At 40.1% G+C, this 20,683-nt stretch overlaps 2 protein-coding genes across 2 annotated transcripts in view; one reads left to right on the plus strand and one right to left on the minus strand.

Moving 5' to 3' along the window:
- The window catches only part of cenpp (centromere protein P), an 88,021-nt gene that overhangs the window by 65,156 nt on the left and 2,182 nt on the right, over window positions 1–20,683 (minus strand). The window contains exons 4-6 of the mRNA XM_018686412.2: window positions 20,563–20,651; window positions 18,479–18,567; window positions 13,139–13,235 (exon numbers count right to left, since the gene is read on the minus strand). Coding sequence (XP_018541928.1) covers window positions 13,139–13,235; window positions 18,479–18,567; window positions 20,563–20,651 — 275 coding nt within the window. The remainder of the gene's footprint in view (window positions 1–13,138; window positions 13,236–18,478; window positions 18,568–20,562; window positions 20,652–20,683) is intronic.
- Window positions 739–8,432, plus strand: ogna (osteoglycin, paralog a). Its single transcript, XM_018686413.2, is given in 6 exon segments — window positions 739–1,031; window positions 4,019–4,082; window positions 5,532–5,696; window positions 6,907–7,109; window positions 7,708–7,800; window positions 7,965–8,432. Coding segments are annotated over 6 exon segments (858 nt in total). The 5' UTR covers window positions 739–875; the 3' UTR covers window positions 8,142–8,432.

Consider the following 20,683-nt stretch of genomic DNA (forward strand, 5'->3'; position numbering starts at 1 on the left):
CAAGAAACTCTTACAAGACTCCTCAAAGTTCTTAAAAGGATTTATAGGACTTTATGCTGATCCATGGGAACTGTGCAACGATGCAAATTAGATCTCTTGGGGAAAACTTGCCCAGTACCACACAGTGTAACTATGCATGCACATCACATTCAGTTGTACTCTGATCATTTTAGCTGGGAAACACTGCTTTTCCCAAACAAGTTTAATTGGTTGATTATTCAAAAGAGCTGAAACCTTAGTCACTTTGAGAAGAGTCATCCATAAAGCAAAGCAGATTCTATTATTGGTCAGTCCAAAGTAATCACATAAATTCAGCTGCTAAATGTGTTGTCTGACCAGGGGCTCAGAGAAAAACAGAGCCAGTGCAGAAAAAACACACTCATCCAGCCTAATGAAACATAGGTTGGTTATTACGAGTCATTACTGAGTGGTCGGGCAGAAACCACAGACATTCCTCCTGACAAAACACACTCACACTGTGGTTGTCAACTTTCAATTTTTCTGCTTTCTCTGCAGTTTTCTTGGTGCATATTTTTTCCTGTACACATTTAAGTGACATTTAACAGAAAAAAATGAACACTTAATTCTCTGTAACTCTTTGTCTTTTTCCATATGTGCTTCTTTTTCATGTCTGCCTCCTGTCTCTGTCCCCCTCTCTCTTTCTTACAGCAGATGGATGGTGGGTGGTCAGGGAAGGGTTAAGTGCTCTGCTCTATAAACTCTGCTTTAAGAGTCTGCTGGAAGCTACTGGTTCAGCCTTTAAATACAGTCATTTGACACATCCCAACAGGGGCTCGTAGCTGAGAGCAGCTGCTGACCCAAACTCAAAGCTTGAAGGCGAGCTGGTGTATCAGCGTCACACTGCTTTGGACAGCATGAAGGCTCTCTTATTCACCTGTGTGCTGGTGCCGTGGCTGGTGGCAGCCGCGGCCAGGAGATTTGACCAGGACTCACAGCTGATACTGGGATCTCTACCTGGCACGGAGCTGGACGGATACTTCAGTGACAATTTAAAATCAAGGAGGGCTAGGGTAAGAACTTTCTTATTTACATCATGCTTTATCTGCCAGAAAGAGTTCTCTTCTGTAATGCTGAAAAAAAAAAATGATTTAAAATATTCTACAAGTAGTCTAATGTTAGTCCAGATTGACAGTTTTGATCAGCAATTTTTTTTTAATGCCATTCACTTTCAGCATGACCTCAAAAGCCAATCTTTACAGTTATGATTGTCACTGTTACATAATAATTCATGGTTACTGAGGTGATAAAGATAAATGTATAAGCACAAATAATAAAAATATTCAGTCCCATATATAGAATTAAATTTAAAAGACAAGTACACTGATCAGCCATAACAATAAAACCAGATTTATTGTTGTGGCTGATGGGTGTATTCTGTGTATTTATATTGTAAATATGACCACAGAGACACACTGCCAAGATTCTGGCCAAAACAAGCAAACTTTATCTTACAAGAGACATTCTGGTAAGATGAATTGAATAAAAAAGATTAAAAAAAACAATAAGACTTTACTTATCCCTGGGGAGAAGGGGTGGTGGGGGGATGAGGTTGGCTAAATTCAAAATCAATAATCCATGCACATTACTCTAAAAACTAATAATCGACTTCATGGTTTAGTTAATTTGTTTGCTCCAACTTGTCAACGACAGGAACTGTCAGCACTTGACTCACTGTCCTCCTGCAAGAGATAATTCATTCAGCTCAGTTTCAACACACCACACACACACACACACACACACACACACACACACCACACACACTTGTACTTCTATCTCTGTGAGGACACTTTTGCATTCCCTAACCCTTTACTTTAACCTAAACGATCACAACTAAATGCCTAACCCTAACTCTTATCCTAACCTTAACCTAAACCAAATTCTAACCTGAACCCTAAAATCAAGTCAGCCCTTAAAAGTTGTGAGGATCAGCCAGAATATGTCCTCACTTTCCCAAAATGTCCTCCTAAAACTCAAACAGGTCCTCACAAAGATAGAAGAACAAGTACACACACACCTTGCTATGTCTAACTTGTTCTTACACCAGACAGACCAAACCCTGAATCAACCACACTAACCCACAACTAACCACACTAACCCCTTCAAGAAATATTTCGGTGAACTAAAACCAAACCCTTGTCTGGTTTGTCCTTTGGGAAACACTTGCAGGAAGTGAAAAAAAACCCCACAAACATCCCAGAGGATGAGTGGAGAAAGAAAGAAGTGTGAGAGAATGTAGCTATGAAAAGTTACTTCAGTTTTAATGAGTAAAAACTTCATTTGGGACCAGCTGTTTTTCATAGAAGAATCTGTCTGTGCCAGACCCTTCAGAGACAGGCCTCATATTCTACGGCTGATACAGTTAACCACTTAGGCTAAGTTTATTAGGCTGACATTTTAATCCACATTGTGGAATGTTTTGTTCTCTTCCATTTGTTTAAGGGCCAGTCAGTTAGTTCAGGGACCAGCAGCATCGTTGAGGTTGGTATTTTGCACAAGGGAACCAAACTCAGACCTGGAAGATGGAGCATAAACTAACCCTAAGATTCATGAGTCTTAGTCGTGAATGGCTTAGTGGCAATCCAAGTTATCCAGCCACCACCTTTTAAAGATTTTAATTGTCCAGAAGCCAACCACAGGCCCAAAATTACTCAAGCTGGGGGATGAATGACAGCCTCCAAAGGTCTAAAGGCTTCCAGGTTCATGGGCTAAGAATGCATGAAACCTTAAAAACAACCTGTTTCACATTGGCTCCAATACAGCACTGCTGATCATGGGTCATTGTGAGTAAAAAATGATGTACTGACAAGGCACAGCTGCTTATCCACAACAGCTAATTTATCAGGAAGAGTCAAACATCAGAGCCAGCTTAATAATGAACACTAAAATCACTCACACTGTTGCAGTCAAAGCTGTGGCCAGTTGTAAGTGGACTGCTAAAGAGAGCTAAGGCTAGCCAAATATCCTAGAAATCAGTGTTAGATTGGTGATAATGAGGGCTCTGAGTCGAGTCTGACAGCAGAGCTGTGTCACAAATCGTAGCCTCCTCATTCTTCTCAGGCAGACCGCTGTGTTGGCACAGTGAGGGACAAGATGCAGAGGCTCTGGCCAAAGCAATGCGGCAAAAAGGGAAAAAAAAAATTAATCTGGCTAAACTTTTGCAGAAACACTATCCAACAACTTGTGTGGAAACATCATCCAAGAATGCACTGCACTGGCCAACTGAACGCATCCAAGCACACATTCCTGGTAGATGACTTTGTAGCATGAACAGTGTAATTGTTCTGTTCACCTGGAGATTGTGGAAAATGAGGATAAAGTGACTATTGCTATGATAACTTGTCATTACGATTATAGCCTCCTACATAGTGTTTTATTATAGATAATCGTTTAAGCTCATGGATCTGTTTCTGTAGCTGGACTCCCTGGATCCAGATTCATCCTCTCACCTGTGCTTGAAGCAGCACATTCTTGCCAACACAGAGCCTTTTGTCTTTACAATGTGAGTGCCCACTTAAGTCCCTTTTGCACAGCCTTTCCGAGGCGGGAATATTGCACTCATCATTCTGCCATCTTGCCATTATGTATAAAATGTATGAAGGCAAGATGGGGGGTCTGTATCGCCCCACCTTTAAGCTGGCATGGCAGGTAGTCACAGAGGTGGATGATGTTTGAATACAAGGTGGAGCAGAAACACACATCGGCCGACAATGAAGCTGCTGCGAAAGTCAACTGTGATGCATTTTATCCAGTTTAACCATTACATCAAACCTAACCTGTGCACCTTGTCCAACTTCTGGTGTTACTGACTCCAGGCTGAGCCAAGCACAATGCACTATGGATATTTACACACTGTTGTTTCATCTTCATCTGGTTTCTACCCACAGAACAACACGTAAGCATTTTTCCAAAAACTGACCTCCTAACCCTGGCAGTGTCAATGTTTTGCTCTAGCCAATGAGCTGGCCAGTATATGAACAGGCCATGTTTTCTCCTGCAGAGGGCCCTGCCTCCTGCCGATGAACCTGATGACACCACAGTCCCAGACGAAGCAAATGCTTTAGGTAAGAGACAGAACTGGTTACCTCACCAGCAACTGATCTCACACACACACACACACACACACACACACACACACACACACACACACACACACACACACACACAAGAAAATCTAATTGAATTGATAAGGGAAGTTTAAAATTGCTGGGCAATTGTTTTGAGAGCTGTAACTTAATTTGTTCATGGTTTGAGGCTCTGGGAAAGGCACTCAAAGGCAAATTACAGATTAATCTGGATTGTGTTGGGTTTGAATCAAGGAACACATGTTGGCAAACAGCACTTCCAAAAGCTTGGGTAGTTACCTCTAAAGACTTAAAGCCATTCACTCACTGAGCACTTTTGTTTATTAAGAACACCTGCACACCTGCTTATTCATGCGATCAGCCAATCATGTGGCAGTAGTGTAATACATAAAATCTAACAGCTACAGGTGAGGAACTTCAGTTAATGTTCACATCAGACATCAGGATGAGGAAAAATGTTATCTCAGTGACACTGACTGTGGCGTGATTCTTGGTGCTAGACAGGCTTGTTTGAGTTTTTCTGAAACTGCTGATCTCCTGGAATTTTCACTCACAAAACATCCGGTGATCAGCAGTTCTGTGGATGGAAACACCTTGTTGTTGAGAGAGAGCAGAGACTGGTTGGAGCTGACAAAAAGGCTATAGTAACTCAGATGTCCACTGTTTACAACTGTGGGGAACAGAAAAACATGCACAACACATTGACTCTAAAGGCAAATGGGCTCACAGCAGAAGACAACAACACACCAAAACTGGACAGTTGAAGACTGAAAAAATTCTGTCTGGTCTGATGAATATCTGCTGAGGCCTGCAGATGTCACGGTCAGATCATTTGGCATCAACAGAATGAATCCATGGCCCCAACCTGCCTTGTGTCAATAGTCCAGGTTGCTATTGGTGGCTCAATGATAATACCAATCGGTCATAGTCTGAATTCCACAGCCTGAGTATTGTTGTTGACCATGTGCATCCCTTTATGGCCACAGTTTACCATCTTCTAATGACTACAGCCAGTATGATAATGCACTATGTCACAAAGCATAAATCATCTCAAACTGGTTTCATGAACATGACAATGGGTTCACTGTACTTCAGTGGATTCCCCAGTCACCAGACCTGAATATAGAACACCCTAGGGATGTATGACAATAGATTGGCAGCCTGAATGTGCATTTGACAAATCTGCAGAAATTGTGGTACAGTCATGTCGACATGAACTAGAATCTCAAAGGCATGTTTCCTACATATATAACAACAGAGTCTAGAGCACCTCAATGTCATATTTGCAATTGTATTTTCTGACATTTCATAGATTAAACAATTACTTGAGATAGTAATTATCATTTCAAGGTGGTATTAGGTCAGTGGTTGGTTGTTAAAGGTGCTCTGAAAGAGGCTTGAGGTTTGTGTGGTGACTCTGTGTTGCAGACCTTCCCACCTGCCTGCTGTGCGTCTGCCTGACTGGCTCAGTATACTGTGAGGAGGTCAGTCCAGACATGACCACAGTTCCCACGCTGCCTAAGGAAACAGCCTACCTGTACGCCCGCTTCAACAAGATCAAAAAGATCAGCACAAAAGACTTCGCTGACATTGGTAAGTCTGAAAACCGTCTCTCAGCCGAATTTGACCATGGCCACTCTGATTAAAACTGAAAATTGTTTACAGGTGAAAATGAGTTTACTCGTCATGGTTGGTCCTATTTCAACCTGTTAAAACTGTTAGAGTGGTGAGTGAACTCTGTGAAATTACCTGGTTTTAAAATGTAATAAAATGCGGTCTGATCCTCATCTAAGTTACAAGTACAAACACAATGTGCTTAAGCTAATAAAACAAAACATTATAATCCTTTGAGTCTTTATTGAACACACCCATTAAACTTTCACCGAACTGTGGAAAAAATAAGTGAACCTTTGGATTTAATAACAGGCTGAACCTCCCTTGCGAGCAATAACTTCAAACAAGCATTTCCAGTAATGTTCAGGAGGAATTTTAGAATTTTTTTCTGTACAGAACTGCGTCAGCTCATCCATATAATTGTGAATTAGATGTAGATCTGACCACATTTAAGACAAATGTATGTATAAACACAGGTATTTCCAGGTAAAGGTTAATTTACTATTTCTTTCCACTATTATAATGACTAACTCATCAAGATGGTCTTGGAGTCTACCAATCCAATTTATAACAGAAAGCCTGAGTTCTAATGGAAAAAAGCTGTATTATGAACAATGTAGGATCCAGTGTTTTTGGAGCTTGACCCAAACTTGGAACTGAAAATTTGAATATCTCAGCTGCTGCTGCACAGATTTTGAACTTTAGGGAAGTGTAAAAGTAAATCACTAGACACTGGTCTATGTGACTGCATTTTGTCAACTGGCTTGACAACAAATAATTCTCAAGAGAAACTAGTTCACAAACGTACATGGTTACAGGTTCTTGATCAAACGGTTTAGCTGGTTGTCTGGCATAAGTCTTGGTAGTATACTACAATTTACTGCACTAAAGAAGGACAATAATACTGAAGGAATAAATTGACAGGTGTCTGCACTGCACTTAACTTGGCTGAACAGTGAAGGAACAAGAACCAGCAAAAGACCCAAAACAGAAAGCTTAAACCTACAGGTGTTATGCTCAGTGACCAAACAGACAAAGTGTAGAAAAAATACCTAATTCTAAAAACAACTGCAAAGGGACACCTACTTTCAATGCAACATTAATTTGGAAGCACAATAAGAGAAAAATGTAAGATATCCAAAATATCTACAACTTTAATGACTGATTTTTTTTTTCTATCTGCTGACAGTGACTCTGAAGAGGATTGACTTGACGGGGAACCTGATCTCGGAGATTGAAGATGGGGCCTTCTCTAAGCTAACCCTGCTGGAGGAATTGTCTCTGGCCGAGAACAGACTGGTCAAACTTCCTATGCTCCCCCCCAAACTCACATCCTTCAACGCCAACAACAACCTTCTCAAAACCAGGGGTGTCAAAGCTAATGCTTTCAAGGTACACAACATCACCTCTGCCAACTTTTTCAATAGGGAATGTCCAAATATGATCTGACAGATGGGATTATGGAATATCAGTCCAATATCGGGTATATAATATAGGTCAAAACAAAAAAACAATTAATTGAAATAGCAAAACTTGTCATGTGAGCGCTAATCAGTAATGTAATACTGAGGATGAAGACAGGAGTACTACACATACTGAAGGATACCATGCGTACCTTTGTCAATGAGGCGACTTCAGTGTAACACAGTACACAGTACAAAGACCTTAGACCCATCTGTTGGTCAAGGTAGAAGTAATAGGCCCAGCTTGAAACTCCCCCTAAAACTGGAAACTGTTTGACATGTTTGTTTGTTTAAACAAACGTGATTCAACGTGTTAATTAGTGAGTCCAGCTAACTAACTCCAGCCTCATACGTAATGTACAGATATGAGATTGATATGAGTCTTTAAATCTCACTCTCAGAAAGAAAACAAAATGGGATCCATATAACCTTTCGATACTTATTTCCCTACCCAGTGATGTGAGGACAACTAATGACAACGGTTTAATCAACTGGATGTCCGTGGTGTGAATTTGTTTCTCTAATAGAAACTGACCAAGCTGGTCAACCTGTTCCTGGCCAACAACCAGCTGGAGGCAGTTCCACACATCCCAGAGAGCGTTCGGATCTTACATCTACAGGTTTGTATCTTTGACTGCTAAAATTTACACAAATAAAGTGAGAATTAGACACCCTCTAACTGTTAACCAAGTTGCTCTAGATTTAATTCAATGTAAAATGCATTCGTTATTTTTTTATCCAGGATTTACTAAGTGAGATTTAAATTAGTTTTTATTTCCTCTAGAACAACACATCACAACATCACTGAAGTCAACAAGATACCTTCTGCAGATCTAACGACACCTACTACCTACGAATGAGCCTCAGTGAGGTCCGTATGGACAGTAACCCCGTGATCTTGTCCAAGCACCCCGACAGTTTCACCTGTATGAAGGTACTGCCTGTCGGACGGTACCGTTGAAGAGGCAGAAAACTTTACTGTAGCCCCTTTGTTGCTGACGGAGCAGTTTCCCACAACACAGCGCTGGGGGGGGAATACCGTGTCATTCTGGATTTTTGGGGCACTGGTCTTATGGTTAATGTTTCTACTTCAACAAACCTACAAACAGCTTGTGACACTGTCAGGTCGAAATGAAACCATTCATTGAACTGAAGGTGTAGAATTGAAGGAGCTTTTCTACTCCTCATCAGTGCTACTGGTCTGGTGGAGTATTCAGGCAAAAATATGGAAGCTGCACATGAGAGTTGTTAAGAGTCATAAGTTCTCAACATGCTTCAAATTGACAAGTATGTCTGACCATGCGTAAATTCAGTGTGCTGTAGTTTTTATGTGTTAAATTAGCATAATGACACACATGTTCAAACCATCTCTCTGTTAAGGCAAACAGCAACTGAAGAGCTTAAGAGAGAATTTCAAACCCTGCCTATTTTCACACCCCCACACACCTGGCCAATGGCTGTGTAAAGTGGACTTGTTTCTCAGTTTGTCTGTTTTGGGCAGCTTACAAAAACGGTCCCACACAGCCTTTGATTGGGGGCTTCAGATGCTGTTAACAGATTTAAAAGATTGAAAGATTTGAGAACACTTTGTCTGAAGCATACTGAAGCATTCACAATGCAACTGTAAGTGGCAGGTATCTGGAAATATTTAGACCACCTCTTCAGAAAACACCAGAGGTGAGTTTCCCTCTGAATGTGATTGAATGCCAGTAGATCTGATGCTACCCTGATGTGAAGCAAGTGGAGAAGTATCAACACCTCCACAGCGACAGTCCAATTTATTGTTTCATTTTGACCCGACGCTGTACTACCTGGATGAATGAAACTACACAAACTGCTTGTGACACTGAACCAACACACAACCCGCAGCCACAAGCCAACAGGCTTGCTTCTAACTACCTGTACTTAATAGTTTAAAATAACAGGCCAATGTTTTCACACTCTTTGTGAAGTGCATTGAAAAAAAAAATTAATTCAAGATATTACTGCAACCTTCTAAATATCTTTGCTGCTTTTCCTGGCCTACATTTTACACCAAATTAAGGACAAAATGTTTTTGAAAACTACACCAAGTAAATAACATCCAAAATTACCCATAATGGACCCACACGTTTTTGCTTATTGTAGGTCAACTGGGATTTCTTTTGGACAGACTTCATTGCAAGAATAATATTTTTTTTTGCAATATTTCTTTACTGACCTGATGACAGGAGGAGAAAAGATGCTCCAGTATCTTCCAAACAGGATTTAAGTCAATTCAGTCACACAACAGGGATACTTGATACCTGCATGTTGATTTTTAGTCTTACTTTCTTCAACTGAACCTTGTCTCGTGACAGTGGAAAACATTTCTGACATGGCACTTAAATAGCAAACAGCCTGTGAGCATTGTTAACATTTCTCATTACATTAATTTTATGAGACTTTCTTGTCAGACTATTGATCCCAGCTGACTCAGGCAGCTGATTAACATTAGATTATATTGACTTGCCAGCAGGAATAGACTGCAAATATTTTTCTCATTAAGTGTTGTCTCAGAAAAATTACTAGAAATAAATACGACACTCTGGGCTTTGCTCTACCCTTGTGTGAATTAATTTCACTTTTAATTATTCCATTACTAATGCTTCTCCATTAAGGGCAATTGCCATGTAGACTTGTCCAGCTGCAGGTTTTCCTAAGTATTTTGTGACGCAACTTCACTTTGTGCTTTTTAATTTATAGACTCCAGTTGAAGTGACTTGGGGAGCAATGTATCTATAAAATATAGTAATGTGAAAATTACTCCTCTCTCTCTTTTGTCTTCTTGAAAACAGTCTTGCTTGTGTCTCTAACTCTTCCCTTCCAGTAATAAAAAATACTTTAGAATTTATTACTGATGTGAATAAGATAGTGGTGTACAGGAAGATGTGTATGTGACATGGCTATGTTTTTAAAATATTTTAATAAAGTTAAACTTTTTTAATTAAGATGTGTTTAAAATCATTGTTGGAGTCTGCTTCACACATACAGATGAGTGTTTTTAATGTTTAGAGTAGGGTAAAGTATAGGTACTGGCAGAAAAAGACAACACTGCATAGCGGATTTTGGCAGTTGTTATGGCAGTTTATAGATATGTAAGGCATAGCTTATGATTTACAATTTAGACTTGGATTTCACCACAACAGTAGATATGATCAGACTGTGTCATGCTTTAATTATCCTCCCTACAGTAAGTGTGTTTACATTCTTTCATTCACTTTGAGTAACAGACTTGGCTCATTACTGAGTAGGAGACTACTGCCTTGCAGTTACTGTGTTTATGTTGGAGATGGCTTTGTTAGATCTGTATTTCTGAAAAGCAGGAGATAACTGACTTTTTCTTCAGCTTCTTCAACAATCTCCAGCCCAATGTATAGTTACATTTTTGAAGACAGGTACTATAGCTGACTAGGTAGCAATTGATCCTTCAAATGTAACATATACAAATATGACTAATTAAAGACAAAATTAAAGGAGAAATAGGATAATAATGCTGAGTTTGAAAAAGATGTGAGTCATATCTGTGTAGGTTCTCAGCCATCTAGGTCAGGTTAGTCTTAAGTGCAAGAGCCAAAAGGCAACTGGACTTCTTTTTAGATTCCTAGGACATTTCACTTCTCATCTTCATTTCTAAAAACTATATATAGCCAAAGTCCTGCTAGCAGCCCTTAAAGACTGAAATGTTCAAACTAAACAGCACTAAAGATTTCAACTGAAAGAACAGAACAAGAGACTGATATTGGCAGAGGTTTAGACAAACAATCTGACATAACAATGTGACATAATTGGGTTCACTTTCAATGGTAAAAACACAACGAGATATTTCATCTACTAATATTTTGATGGAGAAATGCTAATCAGTGATTGGCCACATGCTTGTAAATGTCTGTGGTTTTGTAACCGATATGTAGCCAACCATTGTCTGCAGTGACTGGCTAGTTAACGTCGTGGTTTACCAGCAGCAAAAATGTTAAGATTTCCTGGCCTGGACTGTATATGAACTCTTCATTTCATATCTTTATTTGTTTAGTCCTCTTAAGTACATGTTCATGTCTGTGTGTCATTAAAGCATGGAAATCAGCATACATGGCACTCCCCGCATCATAGCATAACAGTTACAATGGGAATTACATTTTTCCATAATAACACTGAAGAAAATGCAAGTAAAGCAAAATAAGAGTTTAGAGCACACAGGCCAGTATGGAAAATGTGGGTTAATCCTCCTACAGCTCAGCCAACTTGGCAGAACTTTACATTCTCCAAGTAAACAGGAGAATAGGTTCCATATTGCCTCTGCAGCTTGATTTACTGTTTGACATTTTAGTGCTACCTCTTCAATAAAGTCCCACCCTGATATTTACCATGCCCACGCTAATCCACACCCACTGCACTGACCTTAATATTTCACCAGCCTGTATCTACACAGTTTAGCCACTGTATAAAGTGGCACTTATTTTGGAGGTGTCTGCATCATGGTTGACAGAACTGTCATGATGTCAGACAATGCCTGGAGACATACATCCATCTACAGTATCCATCTGCTTACTGCATCACATTTATCCATCCATCTAAGGTATGTAGAGTGTAAAGGATATTTATATAGAGTATCCATCTATCCATCTATAAGTCTATCTATAGTCTAAGTCTAGAGTAGCTACAATATCTTTCAATTGTACCCGTATAGGTTCTCAGCCATTCAGGTCATGGTAGTCTTAAGTGCTAGAGTCGAAGGTAACTGGACTTCTTTTAGGTTCCTTGAAGACGTTTCACATCTCATCTGAAGGCTGATGGGGAGTCGCAGGTATTTCACTCCAAGCTGATAACCCCACCAAAAGTTAAATGCCTGGGACTCCTCCATCATCTTTTAGAACTGGAGAAGCCTTTCAGATGAAAAGTCCAGCTGCTATATATTTAGTTATATTTATTTTATTTGTTGTGTTTTATCAATCTGTCCAACCATTCATTCATTCACCCAGCCATCAATCAAGTTACTGTATCTCTCTGCTTACTTACTATGTTTACCCATATTTAGGTTTGTACAGTTTCCAAACAATCACTCATCAAATACCAAAATTCTCCAGAAGAACTGTTTTGATAAGGGTTTGCGAGTTTCTTGAAATTAACCCTTTGACCTGATTACTAGACTTGCCCTGTTGAACTATGAGGCTGCTTGAAGGGAGGGAGACACCATGTTTTAAGGCTTGAGTTGTACATTCTGCGCCTCCATCTTTTTTACAACAATGGTAAATGGTGAAAATAACTACAATGACAGAAAAGATCAGAGTCTCATCCATTGATACATACAGTGTATTGCATTTTCAAAGCATGCTTGCAGTCTGTGAAAGTTCTACATGGTCCCAGAGTCTTGGGAGTAGATCAGTGGGTTGGTAAACAGTTGCCTCAGGAAAACAAAGCCAGTGTCAGAATTTTAAAATGGAAAACCTGAAGAAAGTCCATTCTAAGCCACAAAGAGAAACCCAGACCCTCAGGTTTGACCCTCTGACCTGTAGTTGGACAAGACAATAAGGATCACTGGCTGATGGATGAGGGTGAAACCCAGCAGGGGTCAAGCAGAGGTTTAAGATAAATTCCAACCTGAAGCTGCCCTCACACTGACTGATGGACCCTCTGGCCTCCCGATTGAAGGAATTCAGGATCTATCATGATTTTTGATGCTCATACAAACAATTAAAGAGCTGTGGGCCAAAATACTGTTATCATTTTGCCATCCTACTGTCATGTGATCAGCAGCGCTCAATGTATCTCATAAAAGGAAAGAAGCAACCAAATCCAGAGTCAGTCATGTTCATCACGAGGAACGAAACTGATATTTGTCACACGTCAGCAATACACAAATAGTTAAACATGTGAAGCAAATATGCGAAGGTGAAGCTGCTAGTTTGAAGTTTGTCTCAGTGCAGGTGTGTCTTCACTTACCTGGAAGTGCTGGAAGGTTCTGGACCGGTCATCACATCTGTCTGAGAAAGTCCTCAGAGTCCTGAAGAACAGCAGAAGATTCTTGCTCTCCTCCACCCTAAAATGACATTGTACACACCATTAAATCAGGTTTTTTTTAAGCAGCGCAGGTAGCTGAATGGTCACAGCATATGATACGTATCTGCAACATCCACTGTTTAATTACCAGCCAGGGATCTGGGCTATATGTTGTGCATTTTTTAAATGTAGGAGTTCTGCCTCTTCAAAGTTGATCATTTGAATCGTCAGTGAGTAAACGTTAAAATCCCAGAGGGTGATATTGTAATGCATAAACAGTGTGAACTGTCAGAGGTATCAGCTGTAGCCAGAAAATGTTGGTAAGTGTATAGATGTTAATAATAGTCTACAGACACCCTCTGTGAAGCTGTACTTATAAAAACACAACAGGCACTGGAGGCAGCACAGGTGTCGAAGCAGCTCATGTACAGAAAACAAAGCCAATCAATCGCTCAGACAACAAACTAAAAAAATTAATTGAGGATGTTGATAAAAGAAAGAAAGAATTACAGAGTTCTTATGTGTGTGAAGTAATGTTAGAAATCATTACACACTTCTTGTGGATCATAACCATTCAACCCAACTTACATAGTGGAAGCAGGGAGTTTGGGTCGCAGAGTGGGAATGAAAATGACAAGTCAGTGAAGCCGTTACTTTAAGGTAAAATCGTTGCATAATGTTGCTTTGAATTAACAACAAAATAAAGGTTATTTAGTATAAGTATTACAATTAACACAATATGTAAAACAGAGTAAATCCTGAACTACCCAGCCAAAAACTGTGAAAGGTAGGTTACAAAAAGGTGCCTCCTTGTATACAGTGAGCTGCATTTTACATTGGCAATACAAAACAAAAATCTTTGCTTTGGTCTGGTTCACTGTGTCTGACTGAACCTGGGACATTCTGTTAAAGGCTTTCCAGAGTTTTCCATGGGGGCCCGGGGCTAGACGGCAGCTGGGTGAAGTTTCCAGACAACTGTTATTCCACACAGAGCTGATGGAAACATGGCAGCACCCTCCCATATAATGGAGCACTACCAGAGAGAGAGAGCGAGAGAGAGAGTGTGTGTGTGTGAGAGAGAGAGAGAGAGAGAGAGAGAGAGAGAGAGAGAGAGAGAGAGAGAGAGAGAGAGAGAGAGAGAGAGAGAGAGAGAGAGAGAGAGAGAGAGATCCCTGGTTTGATGCAACCGTACTAAATGGATTTGGTCCTACTGGTGCTGAATGATGCAGATTGATTATACTGTCAGTGAAGACCCAATTAAACTATACTGGCTGTAAATGCAAAAACCTTTATTGTGTAGTGATTCTGATAACGTTGCTGGGAAAATTTTAGTGGCTTTCAGTTCACCATCCCAAAGAGGCAGTAAAATTAGTTTGTAGCAAACAGTGGAAAAAAAGACCAAATTAAACAAACAAGTCTGTAATTAGAATAATTCACTGTTGGATACGCTGTGCTATGGACACATTTTGATTGGTAACCAAAAGAGAGTTACAGTTACGATTAATGCCCGAAACTAGAAGAAATGAGAACCTAGAATTTGGTCAAATAATCTTGAACACAGCTGATGTAGCCTAATCTGAAATTATGCTGTCAATTTAACATCTGTACGGTCTATCGAAGAAATATGTTGATTTAACGGTTGTTATTTCTGCAAGTCGACTTAAAAACAACTTGTACAGCTGTGCACAATTCATCCACACATGCTGCCATTTTTGTGGCAATTTTTCAGTTGTTATTTTATTGGCTCTGGCACAGAAACATGACATCCTCATTCGTTATCGTGACTAACAAAGCTTGGATTCACCTGGTTTCTTTTCCAACAACAAAAAATGAATAAAAACAAAATAAAATCTGCTGTGGTGATTCAGACAACCACACTATTGACTTTTCATACTGCACTACTTTGGAGTAAATGGGTAGATTACCATAAAATTTACTGATCACATTTGTGCTGTCCTAAAGATGAATCCTTTGGTTTTAATGACCCCATGCCCTTCAAATAACTGGACGCTGCAGCTCTACCCACATACAAAATCCCAGATTCATGCCAAAACTAGTTCATTTACACTGTTGCAATGTCTTTAAAGCAACTACTGTCTTGAAAGTGAACTTCCCTTTTAGCCTGAGAGCTGACTGATATCTCATGCTGCTGTTCTGACCGCAACACAGTTTGGCTTCACACTATCAAGCCTGGCTTGGACCAGGAAACACAAACTGTACTTCAGAAACCCGACAGCCTGGATCAGCGCTTCATTAGCTGCAGGCGGAGAGTCCGAATGGTTCATGGATCAGCTGGCTTGGATCCCCACGCATGACAAGAGCAGCACTGTGTCTTAGGACAGTTTGACATCATCCAGTCTGCATCGAGTCCTCTAAGTCCATCCCACAATGCACTGCGTCAACTGCGTTTCCAAGTTATAGCTCATATGAGAGTTTTAAGCTGCTCTGCTAATAAACAGTTGGATAATAAACAGAAAAACAAACATATTAAGTCTTAAAAAGCCAGATTTAACCTGTTAAATGATAAAATTTAGAGTGTAAAGTAGCCAAGACCCTGTGTGAAAACATACACAAGAAACTATACCTGCAGTGTCTCACATGTTAATCACGTCATGAAGTATCTTTTCAGGCTTTAGGTCTATTTTCTTCTGTCTTACATTTGTAAGTACAGTGATTGTGACTTGGACCATGAACACAGCCTAAACGTGGGTACCCACAATGCTGCACTGCAGCTGGATGCAAGCTTTGTGACACTGACAGAAGACTGATGCTGAACTGACACACTGCTTTTTACCACACAGTCTGTTTAAGTTAAGAAACCACTTCAGGGGAGGCAGGACGACAGATGTGCTCCTGAATATAAATAAACAAATAAAAATTCTATCGTCACTATTTACTTTAACAGTTCCGACCAGCTTGATTTAACAAAGATTATCAGTCTGATTTGGACTGTTAAACTCCAACTGTCTCCCACACACATACACACACATACGGAGAAGGCAGTAGTGTGTCAGAATCATTATCTCCAGTATTTTTCCATCTGTTTCTTGCCAGATTCTGCAGACTGGACCATACAATCCAGATGTGGTTTGGCCTCAGATATAGAGCAAATCAGACTTCTGCTCCATGGTGCTGATCCACTGACAGAGCAGACGCTTGCTGGCAGACTGTGGTTATAAGGGCAGAAAATGCACCTGAGCACGCAAACACAACACAAACAACATATTTAGTCTACACCAATCAGTCATGTTGTTACAGTGCAATGTTCTGCTGGGAAACCTTGGGTACTGGCATTCATCTGGATGTTACTTTGACACGTACCACCCAACTAAACATCGTTGCAGACTAAGTACACCCCCCAACAGCAACAACACTTCCCCAGCAGGACAACAAAGAGCACAAGGTGTTGACCTGGCCTCCAACCTGATCCAGCATCTGTGGGATGCACTGGAACAAGCCAGATCCAAGGAGTCCCCACCCTGCAACCCACAGGACCCAAAGGATCCGCTGCCAATGTCTCAGTGCCAGACACCACAGGACACCTTCAAATGCAGGTGGTTTTAATGTTGTATCTACCACAACAGAGAGCGAGCATCACTTGGCTCTCATAGGAATTAAGAACAAAGTAGAACTACAGATATTGGTCGTTGTTCTTTAGGAACCAATTTTAAGAGATCCAAAATATTTATGTTCTGTAAAAAAATATCTGTCTTGAAACACTAAAATATCATTATCAGTCCAGAAATCCAACATCTGTCAGCCTCAGCTCCACACAACACTTTTCAGATGGTTTGGTATCATGATTATCTCATTTCATCCACTGTGCACTGACAAAGAGAAGAAGAGTGTAGTTTTCTGAGAGGACAATAGGACATGTAATAGATCACAGTGTAAGACGCAGCATGTTGTGCTTAACCATTTTGAAATTACAGAAAAAAATACTTAAATGGATACTTAAATACTTAATGGAGGGCACAAAAAGGTCTAGCTTTACTAGGCACCTGTTTAAAAATTCAGATTAATGATGATACAGAGATTGTGCGATACGATATGTGGACGTTGTATCACAGTTTGGGTCTTGGTTTCTGTAACCCATTGGCTTTGATAACAAATAACATTTTACATTTTCTCCTGCAGAGTAAAAACCACCTGGTTGGAAACAAAGTGTGACTAAAGCTCCAGACACTGAATGAAACCTCAAAAGACCAGATCCAGCTCAGAGATCTTGAACAGTTGCAGCAGTAAAAAGAACAGGTGTAACTAATATTCGATGACGGCTACGCTCCACTTACAGGCAGGTGTGCCAGTACGCCAGCACACCTAAATGGAACGCAGCCATCATGAAGGTAATGAGTTACACCTGTGTTTTGACAGGTCAAAACGTCTGCCGTGAGAAGGGCTTGTTGTTTGTGAGTAAAGAGCAAACAGAGCGAGAACGAGTTGATGTGTGAGTGAGGAGGTTCAGCTGGACGACAGGCAGATTGCAGTTTGACATCTTCTTCTATCTTAATAAACACTTGAGTTAAACTAAACATACCGCTTCATCCTGACAGGAATAATATCCAATGTTGAATATGTAGAGTTGGACTGAGCAGACAGACTGTAATTAAATTATGAACTGACCACAGTAATTGGCCACGAGTGTGAAGGAGGAAGAGGTGTTTAAACTCCTCTTTCATGCTCTCTTTTTTCAATTGTTGACTTTTTAGACATAAAACCAAGTTCAACACAATGATTGTCTGTATGAATGTCTCATTTTATATCCACACATTTTGGCGTCTTACCTCTCTCAGTGATGAACAGCTTTTCAATGACGTTTTCAACTGTGGCTGCTCAGAACAGCAATGTGGTGAAACAATACATCATTCATACTAGTTCTTTCAACCAAAAGGTGCTGGGCTCCACCACACTTATTATTCAAAGGTCAAAGTTCACCTGTGATCAACTTTGACTCACTGATTCCAGCAAACAGAGTGGTGCAGGAATGAGTCTTCCAGGTTCATGTCTTTAAAAAGACGGTTGCTAACAAGTGACTAAATGAGACAACAGAGGTTGTCAATGTCATAAAACCGCACACAAAAACCAATCTACTCACCAGTCCACCTTTACAGCCTTGTTGTGTTTATTCAAACTATCACTAACTTTCTAAGAAAAGGGGCTTTTGAAGAGGTCAGAGCTAAATTAAATTACAAGTTAGTTACTTTGTGGTGGTGATGTTGACGTCATGTGACCATGGTGTAGTTAGTTTAGAGCCTAACATTAGCGTTTTACTTTTTTACTTACCCAGACAGGAAGCTGCTGAAGTTTTGCAGGTCACTGGCATCCATCACCACATTCAGATCACTGATCGTCCTCTCAGATCTCTGACCCTCCTGCAGGACAAACACATCATCAATTAACTCTGACAAAACGTTCGAGCTGCTGGAAACTGACAGCTCATTTCTGTCATTCATGGAGCTTCAGAGTTTATGGTTGCAGTTTTATTAAGATCTGAGGAAAAGCTGAGTAATGAAGAGGGAGCAGAGCTGTGATGAGAGATAATGTTTTGTTAAAAAAATCATGTTTTTGAGAATGAGAGGAGCACACCGTACACCGGTCGTCTTCTTTATTAGAAGTGTTGGGAATATTTTGCGACAACAACAGCAAAACCAGTGGCTGAGTATTTCCTGTGCATCATCTCTAGCTATAGAAGGTACCAAACATGGAAACCTCAGTAACAAAACTTCAGGAAGCTGCACAGAGTCACTGCATCAACTATTGTTCGAGAGGAACAACAATAAAGCCAGACTAACAGTTTCCCCCTGCTTCCAGTCTTTATGCTAAGCTAAGCTAACCGAGCCCTGACTCCAGCTTCATCTGTAACACAGACATGAGATTGATATGCCTTTGATCAGCCTCAGGAGGAAAGAGAACAAGCATGTTTCACCAAAATGTTGACACATTCCTTTAAACATGTTAAGAAGAAAGATGCTCTGTATTTGTGGAGTCTTGCATCGTATCTGTGACTGGTTTCGAATCAGTTACAACACTAACAAAAGGTTTTTAAGGTTACTGGAAGTAGTATTAGCCCCTCCACTAAGTTGCAACACAGAGAGTAAATATTATAAATATTAATAAAGCTACAATAAAAAGGCAAGAAGAGCATATGTTTACAAAACGACTCTGTTTCCAAATTACACAACCAAATAATTAATGTCTTTATCAAAACAAGTTAAAACACCGGAGGAAAAATTACAGTTTTAATGGCACTTCATGAGTCAGGCTGGAGGAGAGATTCAATGAAACCAGCTGTTCTGGGGGTCGGTCCAGTTACAATGAAAACCAGAGGACTGTTGGACCTACATGAGCAGGGTTTACAGATCACAACTAGTCTAGGCTCTCCCTACAATAAAATTACAATTACTCTTGACTTCACATATACAGTGTTGGCAGATGTCAGGGGTCAAACATTATTTTTGTTAACTGTGACATCCCATTAATGTGTTTCTAACAGGCCTGAGGTAGGGCTAGATATTAAACCTCAATACTCTACAGACTAATGTGTCCAGAGCACCAGAGTACTGAGTACTGATGTCTGACTAGATTCATAACCTTGAAAATCATCTTCTTTGATGAGTTCCAGATATAACTCATAATGTTGACAATTGTTCGAGGCTGAATTTTATTTAGACAGAGATGATGTACAGATGCTTGTCATTAATCAACATTTAACCAAAAAGAAGGGTTTTGGAGGAAAAAACATTTATATTTCTCAAGTGTAAAGTATGGACTAAATGATTGTTTATGTTTGCAGATGGTTTAGTACTAAATGAAAGATGACATGTAGAATGTCTAATTTATAGAGTTCTCTGATGTTCACGTAGTAGTCATAAAATATAAAAACACATTTCAAAGTTGGTAGCTTTTATTTTGAAGAGGTGGTGTCTAAACCTGAAAGGTTATTGTTGCTGGCGGCACCAACATGACTTCACCTGATACCACCTGACATGAACTCCTCTGAGGCAGTTTTGTATGATGTCTGAATGGATGACTCTTAAGACCTGACAGTAATTTTTTCATGTGTCTGCTAAAATCTGAACTGTTCAGTTCACACGTCATTGGTGAACCACTGAACATGGCTCTGTCTCCCTCTGCTGGCTGAACACAGCACCACCATCTATTCTGTACCTTACCTGTTACCAGAACCATCTTCACCAGTGTAAATGAAAAGGAACTGCACTGTCTCTCTTGGTTTTAAGACAATAAATTTTGCTTCAAGTTGTTTCATTTGCACATGTCTAAATCCAACAAAACTCTCAGTAATCCTGTGAAGAGCTCTTCTGTACAGCTAACAGATTATTTTAACAGTAACTCCTCTAAAGACTCACCTTGACCTCAGAGAGCTGGAACTCCACCTGGAAGACCAGTTCAGAGCAGCGGCCTGATACATAGACCTGCTGGACCAGCTTTCTGCTACCTGGTAGACACACACATCACAGTGGGTTAAGC

Source organism: Lates calcarifer, linkage group LG12 (assembly GCF_001640805.2).
Source record: "Lates calcarifer isolate ASB-BC8 linkage group LG12, TLL_Latcal_v3, whole genome shotgun sequence".
NCBI classification, from domain to species: domain Eukaryota; kingdom Metazoa; phylum Chordata; class Actinopteri; family Centropomidae; genus Lates; species Lates calcarifer.